This window comes from Dasypus novemcinctus, chromosome 10 (genome assembly GCF_030445035.2).
Source record: "Dasypus novemcinctus isolate mDasNov1 chromosome 10, mDasNov1.1.hap2, whole genome shotgun sequence".
Lineage (NCBI taxonomy): Eukaryota > Metazoa > Chordata > Mammalia > Cingulata > Dasypodidae > Dasypus > Dasypus novemcinctus.
In genome coordinates this window covers 1,261,192-1,280,602 of record NC_080682.1, presented here as the reverse complement: position 1 = coordinate 1,280,602, position 19,411 = coordinate 1,261,192, and the positions used below count along the sequence as shown (strand labels likewise).

The following is a 19,411-nucleotide window of genomic DNA, read 5'->3' as shown; positions in this document are numbered from 1 at the left end:
GTGCCTGCTGTGTGTCCTCGGCGTCTCTGGGGGACCCCACCTGCCCCCAGCACAGAGCCTCTGCAGCCTCCAGGGTGGCCCCCAGCATCAGGGTCAGGACCGTCGGTGCTGCACCCCTCACCCAGCACCCAGAGGAGGCGAGGCCCCGAGGGCTCCCCCAGGGCTGGAGCAGCTCTGGGCTGGGCAGGGCGGGGAGCAGCTGAGCACCCCCAAAGCTCGGCAATGGAGTATGTGGCTGCTGGACACAGGCTTGCAGGCCAGACCCGGCCAGACAGACCTCAGACGTGACCCTGGCCCTGCCTGCCCCCTGCGCACCTGCTGTCCAGAGCCAGGGTGGGGTCACGGGAGAGACCCATGTCCCGTCGTGCTCACCCACACCGTGCACCCCTTGAACAGCAGGCTCCCCGTCCCTCCGTGCTGAGGGCTCACCACACCCCCACACCTCTGGTGCCCCCTGCCCACTCAGCCACCTGGTGGAGGCTCTCCCTGCCCGCCTTCAGCACCATCACTGACCTGCCCAGCCCTACCTGCAGTGTGGGTCAGTGGGGGCCTCTAGCCAGGCCGCAGCCCTCCTCAGCGCCTGCAGTGGAGACAGCACCTTTGACCCCCACGGGGACTGTTCCAGAAGGCTCTGCACAGCTGCTGAGCTCATGCTTGTGCCAGGAGCCTGGCAGGAGGCCTCCAGGCCCTGTGCTGCCCTCGGAGCTGACCACTTCCTCCTCGGCGGTAGGGACGTCTGCCCACCTGGCTCAGGGGCTCTGGGAGGACAGGAAGTTTGCGGTAACTCGTTCCAGCAGCCGTAGGAAGTGAGCCAGGGCTCAGTGCTGCGAGGGGTGATGGTGTGACACGTTTTCATGTGGCCTGGACCGGGGCGGTGACAGGTGCTGGAAGGACTTTGAGGAACTGAGTAGAAAAGGCCGAGATGGCCTTGAGCAGACGAGGAGGTGGATGTCAATGGTGCTGCAGGTGAGCTCCAGAGGAGGTGAGGGCCGGGAGACCCCTGGAAGCGGTGTGGAGTCTGTGTTAGAGGCACCAGGGGAGCACGGAGCTGCAGCAGGAGCGCGGGGACTCAGGGAGCACTGAGCCAGCGGCAGGGGGAGCACAGGGACTCAGGGAGCACTGAGCCAGCGGCAGGGGGAGCACAGGGACTCAGGGAGCACTGAGCCAGCGGCAGGGGGAGCACAGGGACTCAGGGAGCATTGAGCCAGCGGCAGGGGGAGCACGGGGACTCAGGGAGCACTGAGCCAGCGGCAGGGGGGGCACGGGGACTCAGGGAGCACTGAGCCAGCGGCAGGGGGGGCACGGGGACTCAGGGAGCACTGAGCCAGCGGCAGGGGGAGCACGGGGACTCAGGGAGCACTGAGCCAGCGGCAGGGGGGGCACGGGGACCCCAGGGGCAGCTTTGCCGAGTTACGCCCTGCATGTCAGCGGAAGGCACAACTTGCAAATAAGAACTTAGACACCGAGACTTCCAAGCAAAATGTTGACAGCGAAGCCTGTTCTTGGTCTTTACTTATAGTAAAATGTAACTGGAAAGAGGTAAATCAGGGGCAGAACCTTTAAATAAAAGGGACCAAGGCTTGGATGAATTGAGAAATTCCAAGCCTATCGGGATTGCAAAAGACACTAACTCTGTGAGCGTTGCTGTCAGGAGCGTGTGGCTGGACGCCTTTCCCACCTCAGGGCAAAGGTGAGCGCAAGCCCCCCAGGGGGCTGTGAGGAGGTGACGCGGGGACAAGGAGAGAAGGCGGTACAGGGAGGGTCTGTGGGCAGCGCGGGTCTACCACGGAGCGCGCAAGGCTCCTGAGGCTCCCCCCACCCCGGGCTCGGGCTCGGGCTGCGAGGCGGCTGGCCCAGGCCCTCCAGTGGCTAGCGGGAAACGGCAGGGGGTGGGCGTGGAGAGCGCAGCGCGGCAGGCCGTGGGCGGGCTGGAGGGCGAGGAGCGCCCTGCTCGGCTGGGCTCTGCTCGGGGCCAGCCCTCCCCATGCTGTGACGTGGAGCCCGGCCCGTGTCACCTTCTGGGGCGAGAACGTGTTTCCTGGTCTCGCAGGTGGCCTTAATTCCAGGCGGCCCCGCCCAAGTGCATGAGATTTAGGGCTTTCCAGGCCGTGAGCATTAAGAGATTTGGGGTGTGGACTGGGGCTGGGAGGCCTTGGAGGCAGGGTGTATTTTGCACGGGGCATGGATGTGAATCTGGGGGCCGCAGAGTGGACAGTGGTGGGCAGAACAGTGCCGCCCCTGCCCCCCGCCCGGGCCTGCGAGTCAGGACCCTCCCCCGCTCGCCCTCCCCCTGCCTGGCAGCCCTCCCCCGGCACTGCCCCCTGCAGCTGGCCTGGGGGACCCGGCTCCTTGGGCCTGCCCTGCACCGTGGCTGGTAGCATGGCAGTGCTTAGGGCAGCCCTCCACGGTGCACGTGCCGGCCTTCCTCCCGTCCACACCTCAGGCTCCAGCCACGGGACGCGAGCTCTGAGCCCCTCGGCCCTGCCTGGGAACCGAGCACTGGCCATGGGCCGTGTGCCCTGGCTGGGGGCTGCACCCACACTGCACCCACTCTTCAGGCCCCTGATTAGTTTCTGCTTTGCAGAGTTCCTGCGGGCCAGTGGGCTATCGCGCCCCCATCCAGGTGCGCCCGTCCAGGTGTTCCCGTGAGGCATACTTGATCTTGGCAAGTGCTTGAGTTCTGGGCTTAGGCCGGCCTGCCTTGACTCTGTCACTTACACCCAAGAGCGAGCTTGGGGCTGGAGGCAGGGCCCCTCCAGGGGAGGGCCCGAGCTGAAGCAAGTGGACAGGTGCCGGTGGGTTTGTGGGACGTGCCGCCCGGTGCCCGGGAAGGCCGGTAGCAGCCTCCGAGCACTTAGAGACGCAGCGGAGGCAGATGAAGCCAGGAAGGCAGACGCAGAGCTGGTCTGGAAGCGCCCCGTAGCCAGGCCGGGCCCAGGAGCCAGGCACCTGCCCCTCGCTGCGCTGGAGCCGTGGGCCCTGCCCCACCCCACCCGTTACCCCGCAGGTAGAGCCTGGGCCCTGCATCTCTCCAGAGTACCTTCTGGGCACCCACCTCCCTCGAGGGACCACCAGCTGCCCATCAGCAAAGGCTCTTCCCGGCCAGCACCTGAAGGGGGCAGGCTGCTGGGAGCCAGCCCAGCCTCCGGCAGTGATTGCAACCCCAGGTGACGTCCCCCGGCACACTGCTGGGCCATGCTGCCACATCTGGTGTGTGGCATCAAGGGAGCCACAGCTCACCCGGCCCAGGACTCCCAGGGGCCGTGGCAGGGCCCATGTGCGCCCAGGAAAGCACGGGTGAGAGACTGAGGGGCAGACCGTGGGTGCCGCAAGGCTCTGCTCAGATCCGCCGAGGACCGCTCCCTGAGGCTGCGGCCGTGGACTCGGGGCACAGGCCTGCACCCGTGCCCTGGGCAGCGGAGGCCGGGGCTGTGGTCAGCTGGGATCCGGGCCCCGCAGCCCTGGGACTAGCCCTGCAAGGAGTGGCAGTGGCACCTTCTCCAGCGACAAGGCTGCCCACCAGCTGGCCCCTCGCCGCCGGGTCTGGGGCCGCGGTGCCCCAGTCAGCCCCTGCCCGGGAAGGGGCAGATGAAGGGCCCTCCTGCAGCACAGGCCCAGGCGTGGGGGCACAGGGCTCTCGTGGGGCCAGCCGCTCCTGCCCAGCCCTGGGTGGCACTCGGTGCCAGCGTCCAGTCCCCGCTGGGGTGACAGTATATGCCCCTGCTGCTCCCCGCCCGGCCCCCGACCCGAGTGTGACCCATCCGAGGCTGCGCACAGCCGGGGCGGCCCCAACACGTCGGAAATGGCCTTAGACCCCAGCTGTGTGGACACCTCACAGGCTGCGCAGAGGGCAGCACTGTGCCAGGCTGGCCGCGGCCAGAGCACTCGCGCCACATCTCCTCCCACGTCCTGCCCGATGAGGACGCGCCGTGGGTGTCGTTACTGAAGGAATTTATTGTTCCAGAACTAAAGTTGCTCAACAGTTATTTGACAAGGGGTACACTGGGTGGGGCTTGTCCGTTTCCATGACGTCCGTGCGAGTCCGCGTGAGTCCGAAGTACAAAAGACGAGGCCGACAGGAGGTATTGCTTCAGGGCTCCTGCGCCCTCCTGCCGCCGCGCGGCCTGGCTCCCCTGGCGTGCCACTTTGTTCCAGGGACGGAGCCCCAGCCCGCGGCGGGTTCAGCGAGGCGGAGGCGCCAGAGCCGGCCTGCGGGGCGAGGAGGGCGAGCGCGGGAAACGCGCAGGAGGCGGACTCGTCACGGCAGGGCATGCAGCGCGAGCTCGCCGGGCGGCGCAGCAGGAAGGCGGCGAAGTCGCGGTGCGGGGCAGCGGCCGCCACCTTGCTGTGCACAGAAGACGCTCCACGAGCAGCGCCAGCTTTGTCCTTTTTTTTTTTTTTTATTTTAATTTAAAAATCCTGCGGTGCCCCTGCCCACTGCCCTTGGGCACAGCCAAGAGCACCCCAGCCCAGGCCAGCCGCTGCAGGAGGGCGCTGCCCACCCCCGGGCCCTGGGGCCACGTCTCCCCGCCGGTCAGCCCAGGGCAGGGCTGAGCGCGCCGCTCTGTAAATATAGATATATGTGTCTATGTCTATAGAAATAACCAAGAGCAAGTGACGGAAACACAGAATCTAGTCCTGCCCAGCAGCCCCCACACCGTTTTCCAAAAACAACCAAGAAAAAGAAGTTTATAAAAATATCTTGCAGGAATTCTTTAGAGTTTACAGTAGCTTGCCTGCCGCCCTGCCCACCCAGCACCTGGAGGGCTCCATCCGCAGGGCGCCCTTGCCCGAGACAGCGGCCGCTGCCGCCCCTTCCCCGAACGGAGGACACGGATTTAGGAAAAGCGGCGAGGAAGTAACACTGTCTCGGCCAGCCCTGCCGCCCCTGGCGGAGGGCCGAGGGTCCCGGCCGCCCCTTCCTGCCCGGCGCCTCCGGGTCTCTCTCCTCCCTTGGCCAAGACGGGGCGTCAGACCAGGCGGGCTGATGGGACACGGGTGCGGGCGGCAGGCGGGGCGGCGCTGGCGAGGCCGTGGCAAGGGGCGACGGGGCGGGGGCCTGCCCAGGGGTGGCCACGCAGGCTGTTCGCAGCGAGCAGTCAGTTCTCCAGGGTCCAGGGTTGGCTGAGCTGGAGGCGTCCCCTCGGCCGCGGCCCGCCCGCGGCCATGCAGAGCTGCGCCCGGTGGAGCCGCTACGGGGCAGGAGCGGGCAGGGGGGCAGGTCGCAGTAGCCACCTTCGGTCAGCAAGTGTCCGGCGCGGAGTGCAGAGGGTGGCCTCGCGGAGGTGATACGTTAACTTTTCGGGATAATTCCTGGTAGCAGAGCGGAAACAAGCGATGGCGTCAGAGACAGAGGCCGAGAGGCACGAGACAGGGCGCGGGCGGGGCAGCCCTCGCCGGCCCTCCTTCCTCCCAGCTCCGCGGCAGCAGTCTGGGTGGGCAGCACAGGCGCAGCCACGGGCAGTGCCGGGGGTCTAGGGCTGCTCGCGGCGGGCGGCCGGAGGCCCCGTCCTGGCCGTGTGCTTGCCCGCTGGGTGCTCGGCGTCCCCTCCAGGGCCGGGGCCAGCGGCCGCGGAGTCGCCGAGCGGGCCGTGGGCCCTGCGCTTGGCGGACGTGCTGGGCGCCTGGGCTGCCTGCCCATTCTTCTCGTCTGAAAAAAGTTGTTTAATTACGTCAAAGAAGTTACCCAGTGGGCTGCCTGGGGACACAGAGACAAAGAAAGAAAAAAAAAGGAGAGAGAGGATGGGAGGGAAGGAGAGAAAGAACAGACAGACGTGAACGAGTGAACGAGGGCCTGGAGGAGACGAGCCCCGGAGGCCGGGGGTGGTGGCCGTAGGACCCTCTGCCCGGGGCGGTGGCACAGCCTCGCAGGACCCCAGTGCTCCCGCAGCAACTGCGCGCCCGGCCCGCCCTCCACCAGCCCTGGCGTCACGCAGCCCGGCGGCCCCTGCCCTCAAGCCCGCCCCAGGCCTCGGCCGCTGTGGGGCGGGGGCCAGAGCCAGCGCCCCACTAAAGGCAGGGGCAGGCCCCAGCAGGCTCGGCGTGGACACGGAGGCCAGCGGGAGGCAGGCAGATGGACAGAGGGTGGACAGCATGGAGCGTGTGGCTGTGGCAGGGCAAACCGGGGGGAGGCCGTGCGAGGGGACACCCTGCCTGGTGGGCTCGGCTCCCGCCGCCAGCCCAATCCCCCCGAGCCCAGGCGCCAGGGCACCCTGTCTGCTCCCTGCCAGGTCAGCGGGAGGGACGCACGGGCCCTCGGGGACCACGGCAGAGGGCTTGCGGCTGCCTCGGCCATAGCAGGGCTCGGCGCCACCCGAGCCTGGGCCCAGGGACCCCTTCCTGCCCCGAGTCTCGGTCCCCCTTGGGCCCTAACCTTGGCTGCGATCGTGCCCTGCGGGTCTGCCCTGCCCCTGCACAGTGTCCAGCAGGTAGCGGGGACGCAGGGGAGACCATGGCCAGGGCCCCCCCACCACGGGGCTCTGGGCTCCCGGGGAGAAGGGCCCTGGGGTGGCCGCGTGGGCGCTGCGTTGCCAGGCGGGCAGCAGGTGTGCGCGGGGTCCTGAGCGTGGCGGGAGGCCACGCCAACGAGCCGCGGCAGGTGGGGGGGCTGGCGCGCGGGGCTCTTACCGCACTTGGGAAGCCTCCCCGTCATCGCCTCCATGCAGTTACTGGTGTCTGGAGCACAGAACGGAGAGAGGAGAGGCGTGTGAACAGCGCTTCCAGGCGGGCGCAGGGCTGGCGGGGGCGCTGGCCTGGCCCCGGGGCCCGCCTGGGGGGCCGCGGCTGCTGGCCTGGGTATCTCCACTCCCCGGCCTGCCGGGCGGGCGCCCTGGGGCTGCCCTGCTCAGGCCGGGACCACGTCTGGGCTCGGAGGCCTGCAGGTCTGGGGGCGGTAGCCCCGTGAGGGGCTGTTCCCTCAAGGCCCTCCCTGGGGGGGGCCGGTGGGCCCTGGGCGCCCTCTGTGCTCCCAGACGTGCTGGGGCCGCAGGGCCCTGGTGCTGCCCGCCGCGCAGCAGTGGCTCTGGAGCTGAGCTAGGGGGACGGGTGCTGGAAGGTGGGCGGGGGTGCTAGGGAGGGGTTGCCGGGGCCTGACTTGGGCCCCCAGGGCCTCAGGGATGCAGGTGGGGCCTGGGCTAAAGAAAAGCGTCCTGCTTTGGGGCGTGGCAGGAGGAGGGGCCCGGCTTTGTGGGCAGCCTCGGTGGCCCTGCTCTTCCCGGCCCTGAGGGTCAGGGTGGGGCCAGGCTGGCCTCCCGGGAGCCCCCGCCTCGCCTGACAGCCCCTAGGTCCAGAGCGGGGCCACAGCCACAGCTGCTGGGGGTTCAGGTGCCCACCCGGGGTGAGCGGGTGGGGTGGGGAGGTGAGAGACAGGCAGATGCCATGAGGGTGGCAGGAAGTGGAGGGCTGGGGGCTGGGTGGGGGGCCGGGCCTCTGGGGCCCCACAGGAACCAGGAAGAGGCTCCCAGGCCAGCACAGCGCGGCCGCACGTGACACCCCCAGAAGCCCCCGCGCCTGCATGCCCCTCAGGCCCCTCTGCCCTGCCTGGCCCTGCACGGTGAGGCCGTCCCCGGGAGCCCAGGACAGTGGGCAGCCCCTGTGCCAGGTGGCCCCGGAGCAGGGTTGGAGCGGCGGAGGCGGCCGGGGCCAGGCTGCAGCAGGGCCTCCGTGTCCGGGCCTGGCCGCGGTGCATCGGCTGCGCCCCGGGCCTGCCCGCAGCCCCCCCGCCCCGAGGCGGGGCCGGAAGCCTTACCTGCCCGCGTCAGAGGCTACTCTCGTAGCTGGTGGCCACCTTCTGGCCCTTATGCTCAGCGCCCCAGCTTAGTCCTGGCGCTGGCAGGGGCGTGTCTACAGTGGACAAGAGGCGCTCTCAGTCCGCGGCCACCGGGCCTTACGCCCTGGGTGTGTGGGGGCCGGGCCCACGCAGCCTGGGGGCCTGGAGGCCCGGGGGGCTCTGCTCCCTGGGGGCGGGCGTCGGAGGGGCCGGGCGGGAGGGCGCCGGGCTGCGCGCCGCCTCACCTGCCAACTGCTGGACACACGGCTGCTCGTGCGCGCTCAGCAGCTGCGCCTGGATCGTCTCCACCACCCTCTTGAAGCGGCGGCTCGGGCCTGGGTGCGGGCGGGATGGTTACCGCCTGCCCAGGCCCCGCCCCTGCCCCTGCCCACCGCACCCCGCCTGGCCCCGGCGCACCTGACAGCAGGGCGAAGGTGACGGAGTAGACGCCGCAGTCCTTCTGGGCGCCCCCGCCCTCGGTGTAGGTGATGTCCACCTGGAACTTGACCGGCTTCTGGAACACGGCCGGGCCCCCCGCCGACTTGTACTCGGCCCGGAAGCTCGTCTGCGACACCACGCTGTGGCTGAGGCTGGGGATCTGCGGGGAGCGGGGGCGTCGTGGCCGGCCTGAGCCCCCGCCCCGGAACGGGGGCAGCCCGGTGGAGGCGGCCGAGCAGAGCCCCCCAGGCCCGCCACCCAGACGCAGGGGACCCCAGGGTCTTTGCTGGCGGCCGCGGGACCAGCGGGGGGCAGGACGAGGCTGTGAGCCGGTCCAGCCACGCTGCCCAGCGCTGACACTCTCCTTCCAGGAGGCGCACCGTGGCCCTCGGGGGCCACAAAGGGGACGCTGCTTAAAGCCAGGCGGACACGCGCGGCCACTGCCTTCACGGGGCCCGGCCCACGGAAGAGGACCGTGGACCGTGGGCTCCGAACAGCCCCCAGCCGTCCCTGCCGGCACGAGCCCGTCACGGGGGCCGAGTCTGGTGCCCAAGGATGGCCTCCCTGGAAGGCAGCAGGCGGCCGGGAGCAGCGAGGGGACGCGAGGCCGGAGGCAGGGGCCCGAGGGAGGCAGGGGCCGAGGAAGGACGCGATGCTCGTCCTTGCCATCACCGCAGGGACAGGGAAGGGGCCCTCTGGGAGGCCGGGGGCTGCAGGGGGCCCAGCCAGGGCAGGGGGTGGGCAGGCAGCCCACCGCCCTGAGTCTGCTCCTCAGTTGGAGAGCCACAGGCCCCCCCGCCTCCCTGCCGCCCCCACCGCCCCGGGCTCCTCGCGCAGACCTGCGCCGCCAGGCCCCGTGTTTACCGTGTGGCCCCCACGGGCCGGCCCTTGGGGGCCAAGACCCCGGGACGCATGCCCTCTGCAGCCGTGGGCCCCGCCCCCCCAGGCCGCCCGGGCAGAGGCCTCGAAGCCGCGCACGCCGGCGCCCCCGCCCGTGCCTCGCGCCCCCCGCCCGGGCTCGGGCCTCACCGAGAGGAAGGCGTGCACGATGTCGGCCTTGATGGAGCTCAGCGGCTTGTCCCTGATGACCAGGAAGATCTGCTCCTCCTTCTCCAGGCTGATGAAGTTCCCGAACCAGGACTTCTTGGCGAGCCTGGGGGCGCGCGGGCCGTCAGGACGGGCCTGCCCTCCCCGCGCGGGCCTCGGCCTCACCCACCTCCACGGCCCACGCCGGGTAGTGCCTGCCCCAAGCCCGGGAGAAGGCCTCGCCGCGCCTCCCCGCGGAGGGCCAGGGCAGCCGACAACGGAGGGGCCACGGCGCCCGGAACCGCGCGGGCATCCAGCCTGTGAGCAGGGCGGCCGCAACCTGGGACGGCCTGGGGTCCCTGCCCAGGCCCCCGCCTGCCCTGCAGAGGGGCGAGGGACGAGGGCCTGCCCACCCCGGGCACCGCACGGACCCAGGGCCCTGCCCGCTCGCACGGCGCCGCCCTCCTGCCGCCCGCGGGTGCTGCTGGGCCGGGCAGGCCCGAGGCCGGAGCCCAGGCAGCCGGCCATCTCCAGCCGCGGGACCAGCCTCGCTGCCCCGCCCGGGCTTTGCGCCCACGGCCTCAGGCTAACCGCCCTCGCCTCGCTCGGGGCACCCTGCTCCGCAGACCCGGCTCCCCTCCCCTCGGGGGCGGCCGGGACCTGGACAGGCTTCCAGGCCTGGAGCGGACAGCGCCGTGGAGACGGCGTCACAGGACCGCGGGGCAGGCGCCAGCGGGCTCGGGGAGCCAAGGACTGCGTGGTCCCACCAGCAGCCCCCGGGGCCCCGTCCTGCCAACCACTGAGCTCAGGAGCGGGCCCCAGTCCAGGCAAGCCTGGGGTCTGGCCGGCTCTCCGACCGCAGCCACGGGGCCCTGGGCAGTGGACGGTGCTGCCACAACCTGCCGCGCAGCCCCAGAGGGCTCGCTCCGCAGAGCCGCCCTCCTGCCTCCCTGAGAGCTGGCCGCGGGGCGCGGCGGCACCAGCAATCCAACGCACACCCTCAAGCTGGGCGCAGGACCAGCAAGTGGGCAGCTGGCGCCCCCGGCACGGTGCTGGCCAAGGGCGAGCCATAGGGTCAAGGCTTAGGGCACCCTCTCCGGCGGGTTCCAGGGGATTCTGGTGGCTCTCCTGGCTGTGAAACTGCCCGTTTCCTGCCCATTCCCTGAGCTGACTCTTCGGCCACCCTGGCCATTTTCGAGCCAACCAGCTGTCCGTGGCACCCCTGCTCCTCAGGTCAGCCCGAGCTGGCTTCTTTGCTTGTGCCCAGGAACCCCAACCCAAGCACTTGGACGAGGACCTCATGACGCGCCCTGCGCCGCCCCTGCTGGCTGTCGGCCCCTTGACCTCGACATCCCACTGGCCTCGTGCCGTGCCTGGAGCCCTGGGGGGCAGCGTCCTGCCGACCCGCTTGCCGCCGGATCCCATGCCCCATGCCCCCTGGGTGCCCAGGAGTGTGTGCCACGTGGCAGCGGTGGGGGACCTGGAGAGCACACGAGTGCACCCGCCTCCTCCAGGACTCGCGCGTCAGGGAAGGAAAGCAGCGAAGGCTCATGGCCCGTCTGCTCTTTGGGACTCGAGCGAGTCGGCGTTAACAGTTCTACGTCTGGGGAAGCAGACTTGGCCCAGTGGTTAGGGCGTCCGCCTACCACATGGGAGGTCCACGGTTCAAACTCCGGGCCTCCTTGACCCGTGTGGAGCCGGCCCATGCGCAGTGCTGATGCGCGCAAGGAGTGCCCTGCCACGCAGGGGTGTCCCCCACATAGGGGAGCCCCACGCGCAAGGAGTGCGCCCCATAAGGAGAGCCGCCCAGCACGAAAGAAAGTGCAGCCTGCCCAGGAATGGCGCCGCCCACATGGAGAGCTGACGCAGCAAGATGACGCAACTAAAAGAAACACAGGTTCCCGTGCCGCTGACAACAAAAGAAGCGGACAAAGAAGACGCAGCAAATAGACACAGAGAACAGACAACTGGGGCAGGGGGGGGAGGGGAGAGAAATGAATAAATAAATAAATCTTTAAAAAAACAAAAGACAAAAAACAGTTCTACGTCTGAAGACGACGTGGGGGGCGGGAGGGGCCAGTGGAGGGGAAGCGAGCTAGTCCTGAGGCCAGAGCAGGTGCCCGAGCTGGAGGGGGGCAGCTGGCACAGACCCTCTGGAGTGGGGCCAGGCCTCCGAGGGTCTCGGGTCAGGAGAGAAGGCTGCGGTGCTGTGCGTTTTCCAGAACGTACAGCGTCACATGTGACTGTGTTTGTGACGCCTTCTCGCAACGCTCAGCAGAGACTGAAACGCTCCCTCGGGAGCGGGTGAGCTCGAGCCGTTGAGCACCCGCCTCCCACATGGGAGGCCCCGGGTTTGGTTCCCAGTGCCTCCTGAGAAATCAAACAAGCAAGACGAACAAAACACCCCACTCATGGGAGCCAGTGTGGCTCAGTGGTTGAGCACCGGGTCCTAGGTTCAATCCCCAGCCCCTAGCACCTCAAAAAGAAAAAAAAAAATAGAAGACATACAAAATGAAATGTTAAAATAAAAACAAGCCCCTTGACCCGGGCCTGCTGTGTGCACACGGCACCCACAGCCTCTGCCAGGTGGGCTGAGCACGGGCCCGCGCCTCCCGAGGGCTCCGAGCAGGCGACGCGAGCAGCCTTCCCTCCAGGCCACCCCGCGGGCCGCGGGCACAGGCTGCCTATGCGGGCGCGGGGGTCCCGGCCAGGCCCGGGCCACCACAGGTGACTGTGGCTTCCCGCCACGTCCCTCCACCCAGCTCCCACCAACCCTCGTCACCAAGCACAGATGGACAGACCAAGGTGAGGCAGGACGGACACAGGTGCCGGCACAGGGTCTCCGGGAGCCTTCTGCGCCCCCACACCTGGCAGGGGGACCCGGGCAGCGACCAGGAGGTCCTTGGCGTCTGCTCGGCTGCAGGCCCCACAGGCCCCCTCCCTCCTCGTGGCGTGTCCCTGGGCCGCCTGTCCTCCCTGGCCCCTGGCCTTGGCTGGGGGGACAGCACTCGAATTGCCGGCTCCGGCCTGCACTGCACCTGGCCTTGGCCACGTGCCCGCAGCGCCCTGTGCGCACAGGTGGCCGGGGGCTCCTGGCTGCTCCTTTCTCCGTGGAACAGGCTGTTCTGCCTCCAGGGCTGCCCACCTGTCTACAAGCCCCTTGCCCAGGCCCCCAGAGTCCCGGGCCTCTCGGGGCTCCACTCTGCCCTCTGGTCAGCTCTGCCCAGTGTCCCCCTCTCTGGCCAAGGCCAGTCCTCCTGGCTCCTCCATGCCGAGCCTGTCGTGGAGCAGCTACCCCGGCTGTCTGTCCCCAGAATCCCCGAGCAGGCTGTTGTGGGTGGGCCCTGCCGAGAAGGCCGAGCTCGCAGCCCAGACACCCTCATCCCATCGACCGTGTGACGAGGCACGGCCCGGCTGGCCAGCTGCGGGGCCCCGTGCTCCCACCTTCCTCTCCCTCCTTCTCGGCCCACCCAGGCTCCCCACCTATGGCCGTGGCTTCTGGGCAGAGCTGGCGGCTCCAGAATCTTCCTGAGCACCTCCCCTGCCTGCCGTTCTGGCCATGTGGCCACGCTTTCAAACACCAAGGAGCCAGGGAGGCCAGAGGGGGCCAGGCCTGGAGAAGGTGCCGGGCAGGTGGGCGGGTGGCACGTGGAAGCCCCGGGGGCCGGTGTGGGGAAGGTCCACCGTGCCCCCCCCCAGCCAGGCGCATGCCCAGGCCTGAGGGCTCTGTGGGGCCTTGCACAAGGGCCACTTACTCTGGGGACGACTCCGGGGTCAGATTGGACATCTCCTCTGGCGTCGGAACTGCACAGGTGACAGGAGAGAAGCAGGGTGACTGCCCACCCTGCACCCCTGCCCTGCCCTCTAGAGCCAGCCGGGACACCCCAGGGGCCACACCTGCTGGACAGGCTGCTCAAGGGCACGGCCCAGAGGTGTACCCTGCCTGCACCCTCCTTGGCCACAGGAGCTGTCCTGCCCCTGGTGCTCACGCCAGCTGGGGGTCATGGCTTCTCCGGCCTCCCACTGGCCCCAGGCCCCTGCCCACCCCATAGGCTGAGCAGTGGTGCTGCAGCCTGGGAGGTGGGCAGTGCCAGCCAGCCCCCGCCGCGCAGTGCCCCTATCCCACAGGCCTCCTGGCCGTCTGTACTGTGCTCTGCACGGCAGGCGTCTCCTCCCAGGGGTCAGGCGAGAGGCCCAAGGAGGAGCAAAGGGCCAGAGGCGGCCTCGGGGCGAGCCCAGCAGGTGACGGCCAGTGCTGTGCATACACTCGAGCCCGAGACACGGGTGCACACAGGCTCAGAGCACCATGCAAGCTCCTCCCCGGCCCGCGGCCTAGCCGGACACATGGCGTCAGGGAAGGCAGGAGGGCCGCCAGCAGCCCGCTCACCCTGCAGTTTCCGGCGGTGGAAGCGCGGGGAGCCCAGGAAGCTGTTCTTGATGGAGTTGAGCCGCGTCCTCCAGGGCACGCCCCCGACGCTGGGGCTGGACGGCGGCGTGGGGTTGGGCGTGCCGGCCGGGCTCTCCTTGGGCGTGTGCACGGGCGTCCCCTTGGGGGTGGGGAGCGGGCTGCCCCTCGGAGAGGGGTGTGGGGTCACCTGCATGGCGGGGACAGAGTTGGCATTTGAGCCGGCCCCGGGAGGCGCGAGCCAGGCAGGGGGCAGAGTGGGCGGAGGGCCGAGGCCCCCGGTGGTAGAGGGGGCCAGGCCAGGGCGCCGGCCAGCAGGGGCTTGCACGTGGTGGCCGGCAGCGGCGTGTCGCTCGGCCGGCCCCTGGACGGCAAGACCTGGGTGTTGGGGTCAGGCCGCTGGGCAGCCGTGGGCGGGAGGGTACATCCAGGCCGGGCGCACCACCGCGCCTCGGGTTCCGGGGGGCAGGCCGCGACGGGGTGCTCGGGGCGCGGTGGGGGGGACAAACTTCCTAGCAGGCTACCGGGAGGTGCCGAGAGCGCGCAGGGAGGTGAGAGCGTGGTTGAGACCGACCCCACATGCACACACCCCATGCACCCAGCACCGGGACCCCCGGGGGGCAAGCAACGCGTGGCAGCAGGCGTTGGGGCCACGAGAGAAAACAATCGACACACGAGAAAACAAACAGAAGACATGCAGTTAGCAAGAGCAGCCCACGCGCGCCCGGCTGTGGCCGCCGGGGTCCCCTGAGCAGCTCGCGACGGAGGCGAGGGTGCGGCAGGGTCCCCGCCAGCTCCAGGTGGGGGCCGCTGGGCCTCTCATCCAACCCTGAGGCTGTGGGGCTCCCGTGCGAGGGGTCCCCAAGGGGAGGGCGAGGCGCGGGGTGGTGGGTGCTGGTCCTGCCCACGTGGTGCGCCCGGCTGCTGGGAGGCTCGAGCGGCTGTCCAGCTCCCCAGTGGAGGCCGGGGCGCAGCGGGGCCCACTCACCCGGGGGCTGCTGAGGGGGCTGGTGGACAGGCCCGAGGAGGCGCCACTGATGGACCGAGACCTGAGGATGAAAGGGGCGGCGGCGGCGTCAGCCGTGGGAGGGGAACTCAGGGCAGACTGTCCCGTCCCCTCCAAGAGGCCGTGGCCTGAGCAGGAGCCGAGGCTGCCTGGCCCCTGCCCCGCGCACAGGAGGGGCCCTGAGGCCAGCGCTCCTGCGCCCCCTGCAGCCCGTCCGAGACCCCCGCCTGGCTCCTGTGGGGGTCCGGGGCCTTGAGGCCCCTCCCCACCACATGGCAGCCACCCCGGCAGAGCCCGGGCCCAGGAGGGGCTGCTTCGAAGGGCCCCCCGTGGGGTCTGCCAAGTGCTCAGGTGGACGGATGGGTGAACAAAGCACAGGGGGCTTCGGAGAACCGGCCCTGCCCCCCGCGACTGGCCCTGTCCAGCTCCAGGGCCCCCCCACTTGGCACCCTGGTGCTTGGCTGCCAGGCCAGGGCTGCTGACGTGAAACGCGCAGGCGACCCGCTCCTGTCGTTTGTACCGGGTCAGCCTGGCCGGCGGGAGCTGGCCCAGGCGCCCAGCTGTGGCCACAACACGTGGCTGCCTCCCCTGGGCCAAGCGGACGCCGCCACCACCCCCGTGTCACAGCTGTGCCCCCTCCCCCTGCATGCTGGCACTTGCTGGCCTTAAGAGAGGAAACAGAGGGGCCCGAGCAGCCACAGCAGAGGAGGGGACGGGAGGGGAGTGGCCGAAGGCCTGCCCACCGTGAGGGGCCCGCCAGCCTGGGCTGAGCCCACGTGGGCCGCTCGTCCAGCCCCAAGCCCGTCCTCCAGGCTCCTGTGGGCTGGGGCCCCCCACCCGGCACAGCCAAGGGGCGCTGCTCCCACCCGGCCACCCAGCTGGGGCTGCCCTCTCAGCCCAGGGCCGGGCCAACGCCTCAGGATGCGCAGCCCGGAGCCTGGCTTTGAGAAGGAGCCCTGGGGACAGCCAGCTGGAGGCCCCCGGTCAAGTGCCCTGCCCACGGCCCAAGGCCCGGCGCCGCCCCCAACCCAGCCAGAGCACGTTCCTGGGCACAGGCAGAAAGGAAGGGGGAGGACGGGGTGGGAAGCAGTTCCTGCGGCCTCTGCCATCCCAACAGGCGGCCCCTGGGGACTCTGAGCTGAAACGACTCCAAGGAGAAGGGTGGGAGGGGGCATCGTGAGGCAGAGAGGTGTAGGGGAGGTAAAAGAGGGAAGGGGAAGGGACACTGGGGAGGAGGAGCATGGGGGAGAGGCGCGGCAAGTAGGGGGAGGGCATGGGGGAGAGGCTGAGGAGGTAGTGCATGGGGGAGAGGTGGGGGAGGGCATGGGGAGGGCACCGGGAGAGGGAGAGGGCACGGGAGGGGAGGGCACGGGAAGGGGAGGGCAAGGGGAGACGGAGAGGGCATGGGAGGGGGAGGGCACGGGGGAGGGGGAAGGGCACGGGAGGGGGAGGGCACGGGGACGGGGGGAGGGCACAGGGGAGAGGGAGGGGGCCATGGGGGAGAGGGAGAAGGCATGGGAGGGGGAGAGCACAGGGAGAGGCTGAGGAGGTAGTGCACGGGGGAGAGGTGGGGGGAGGGCGTGGGCGAGGGCACGAGGAGAGGGGGGAGGGCATAGGAGGGGGAGGGCATGGGGAGAGGTGGGAGGAGGGGGAAGGGCACGGGAGGGGGGCGGGTGCGGGGCGAGCCGGGGGGCTACACAGGGATGAGGCCAGACAACTGGAACCAGCAGGACCGCGGCGGGCACCATGGGGTGCGAGCAGGGGCTGGGCCAGGGGCTTGGGAACAGCCCGTGCCACCGCCCCCTGCCACCCCCAGGAGCCTGTAGCTCACAGACGGCCGTCGCGTCCACCCCGTGGGCAGGGGGCCGCCCCGTCACCCCAGGCCCCGGCCCGGCGGGAGGCAGTCAGCCTGGCCACAGGAGCCCCTGCTGGGACGCAGCGGCGTGACCGGCACGAGGGGGGCACGGCCTACAGCGCACCCCAAGTGTCTGGGCCCCACCCCGGCTCCCCGGCCTCCTGGCCTCGGCGTGCCCGGCCCTTCCCGGCTCGACGGGCGGTTCTGCTGCGGGACGGCCTCGGCGGGCCCTGCGACCTGCGCCCTGCGGGTGCGCCCGGCGGCGGCGAGGGGCGGGGCAGGTGTGTACCTGTCTTCTTTGCTGAATTGGGGGTGGGCTTCAGCGATATCCAGGCTTTTACTGAACATTGCTTTACTACAGCAGGAACAGAGCGAGAAAACAGAGTCACTGCGCCGCCCCACCCCGGCCAGCGGCCACACCAGGCAGGCCGGGCACCAGAGGTGGGCACAGCTGTCGCCACTGCAGGGTCCTGAGGCTGGGCCGCCCGGGGAAGCAGTGAGCGGAGAGGCTGGGGTGCGGCCCCGAGCCTGGGCGACGCACGCAGAGCCAGCGCGTGTGGGGCAGGAGCGCCTCGAGACCTGCCTGGGTGCCTGCGGGGAGGGGTGTGGCCAGGAGGACGCCCGCCGCCAGCACCCGCGCCGAGGGGCCAGGGGAGCAGCAGGGGCCAGGACGGGCAGGGCCGGAGCAGCCGCCCCCAGCAGCCCTGGAGGCAGCCAGGCCTGCGCGCTGGAGCGGGGAAGCCAGGGCAGCCTGAGGCCCAGGCAGGGGCAGGGGGCGCCGAGGGGCTGGGGAGGCGCCCCGAGTCACGCTCAGCCCCCCTGAGGGGCTGGATCGGGAAGCGGGGAGCTCTGGAAACAGGAGCTGGGGTGGTTTGGGGCTGCGCAGGCCTGAGGCGCGTGCCCAGGCTGGGGGTGCAGCCCCCGGGCACGCAGCACGCAGGCAGGGGGCCGGGTCCCCACCCTCTCCTTCCCACGCCCTTTCCCAGCACCGAGAGGCGGGCGGCCGCTGCTGTCCAGAAAGCGTGGCCCGGCCTCCGGCTCCTGCGAGCAGCCCAGGACGGCCGCTCGGGCCGGCGCGGTGGAGCGCAGTCCCCCCTGCCTGCCCGTGCTTTCTGCGTTTCCGGCACGTTCCTCAGGAAGAGGCCTGCCCTGCCCCAGCACCCAGGTGTCCGGTACCGGCCGGGCAGAGGAGGGAGTGTGGGGGCCGGGGCCCAGACCGCGGGGCTGCCTGAGGGCCACCAGGGCGCAAGCCTGTTCACCACCCCGCAGAGCTTTGCCACCCCCTGCCCCACGCTGCCACAGGCGACCCAGAGACGGGGCAAGGGTGGGCTCGCTGGGTGGGCTGCGCTGCACCCTAGGGAGACTCAGGCCCCTCTCCACAGGGCCCACACACAGCACGGCCCAATCCCGGTCCACTTGGCTTAGTGTAGCCTGGCCCAGCATGCCCAGCTCAGCCCACTGCACCCAGCTCAGCTCAGCCCAGCACGCCCAGCTCAGCCCAGTGCACCCAGCTCAGCCCACTGCACCCGGCTCAGCCCAGTGCGCTCAGCTCAGCCCACTGCTCAGCCCACTGCACCCGGCTCAGCCCAGTGCGCCCAGCTCAGCCCACTGCACCCGGCTCAGCCCAGTGCGCTCAGCTCAGCCCACTGCTCAGCCCACTGCACCCGGCTCAGCCCAGTGCGCTCAGCTCAGCCCACTGCTCAGCCCACTGCACCCGGCTCAGCCCAGTGCGCCCAGCTCAGCCCACTGCACCCGGCTCAGCCCAGTGCGCCCAGCTCAGCCCACTGCACCCAGATACCCAGCCCAGTGCACCCAACTCAGCCCACTGCGCCCGGCTCAGCCCAGTGCACCCAGCTCAGCCCACTGCACCCAGATACCCAGCCCAGTACACCCGGCTCAGCCCACTGCACCCGGCTCAGTCCAGTGAACCCAGCTCAGCCCACTGCGCCTAGCTCAGCCCAGTGCACCTGGCTCAGCCCACTGCACTCAGATACCTAGCCCAGTACAACTAAGCCCAGTGCACCCAGCTCAGCCCAGTGCACCCAGCTCAGCCCACTGCGCCCAGCTTAGGCCAGTGTGCCCGGCTCAGCCCACTGCACCCAGCTCAGCCCACTGCACACTGCACCCAGATACCCAGCCCAGTGCACCCAGCTCAGCCCACTGCGCCCAGCTCAGCCCAGGCCAGTGCACCCAGCCCAGCTCAGCCAAGCTTAGCTCAGCCCAGTGCACCCAGCTCAGCCCACTGCGCCCAGCTCAGCCCAGCGTGCCTGGCTTAGCTCAATGCACCCGGCTCAGCTCACTGCACCCGGCTCAGCCCACTGCACCCAGATACCCAGCCCAGTACACCTGGCTCAGCCCACTGCACCCAGCTCAGCCAAGCCTAGCTCAGCCCAGTGCACCCAGCTCAGCCCCGCCCACACTGGTACAGCCCGGTCCCATCCAACCAGGGCAGGATCCCAGAGCCAGTGGAGCCAGGCCTGGCCCAGTGCAGTCCACGGGTGGTGCCCTCGGGCACCGAGGGTGGGCACCGCGGTTCTCCTGGCCGCGCACGCACCTCTGGCTGTGCTGGGCCATCTCGATGGCCCTCCGCGCAGGCACCGGGGAGCCACCATCCGTCACGCTGAGCACCTCCATGGACTTGCGCTCCGGCCGCCGCTTGCCGTGCCGGTTTAGCATCGGGGAGTCCACACGCTTCCGAGGGGGGTCTGCGTGCAGATGGGGGTCAGTGTAGCAGGCCCTCAGGGGGGGCTGGGGACCAGGGACCACCCTCTGCCCTCGTACCTATTTCGTTCCTGGGGGGCAAGTCCTCGTCCTCGTGGCTCGGATATCTTTCCTTCCGGTCCAGGAGGAGAAAGTAAATCATCTTCTCCTGATTCTCCCTGCAGGAGAGCAAGAGGCACCAAGGAGTGGCAA

General features: G+C 70.2%; 1 protein-coding gene across 11 annotated transcripts in view; it reads right to left on the bottom strand.

Moving 5' to 3' along the window:
* Nucleotides 1–3,934: 3,934 nt before the first annotated feature.
* The window catches only part of BRSK2 (BR serine/threonine kinase 2), a 59,948-nt gene continuing 44,471 nt past the window's right edge, over nucleotides 3,935–19,411 (bottom strand). For 2 of the 11 annotated variants that reach the window (XM_058304922.2, XM_058304927.2), the window contains 11 exons: nucleotides 19,280–19,377; nucleotides 19,053–19,203; nucleotides 16,788–16,853; nucleotides 14,626–14,686; nucleotides 13,620–13,827; nucleotides 12,988–13,036; nucleotides 9,236–9,359; nucleotides 8,186–8,366; nucleotides 8,014–8,103; nucleotides 6,628–6,675; nucleotides 3,935–5,698 (listed from right to left, as the gene is read on the bottom strand). In XM_058304922.2, the coding sequence (XP_058160905.1) occupies nucleotides 5,475–5,698; nucleotides 6,628–6,675; nucleotides 8,014–8,103; nucleotides 8,186–8,366; nucleotides 9,236–9,359; nucleotides 12,988–13,036; nucleotides 13,620–13,827; nucleotides 14,626–14,686; nucleotides 16,788–16,853; nucleotides 19,053–19,203; nucleotides 19,280–19,377 (1,300 nt within the window). In that variant the 3' untranslated portion in view covers nucleotides 3,935–5,474. Of the gene's footprint in view, nucleotides 5,699–6,627; nucleotides 6,676–7,747; nucleotides 7,843–8,013; nucleotides 8,104–8,185; nucleotides 8,367–9,235; nucleotides 9,360–12,987; nucleotides 13,037–13,619; nucleotides 13,828–14,625; nucleotides 14,687–16,787; nucleotides 16,854–19,052; nucleotides 19,204–19,279; nucleotides 19,378–19,411 lie in introns of all 11 variants that reach the window. The other 9 variants (XR_009187454.2, XR_009187456.2, XR_009187455.1 and 6 more) reach the window with 9 other exon arrangements.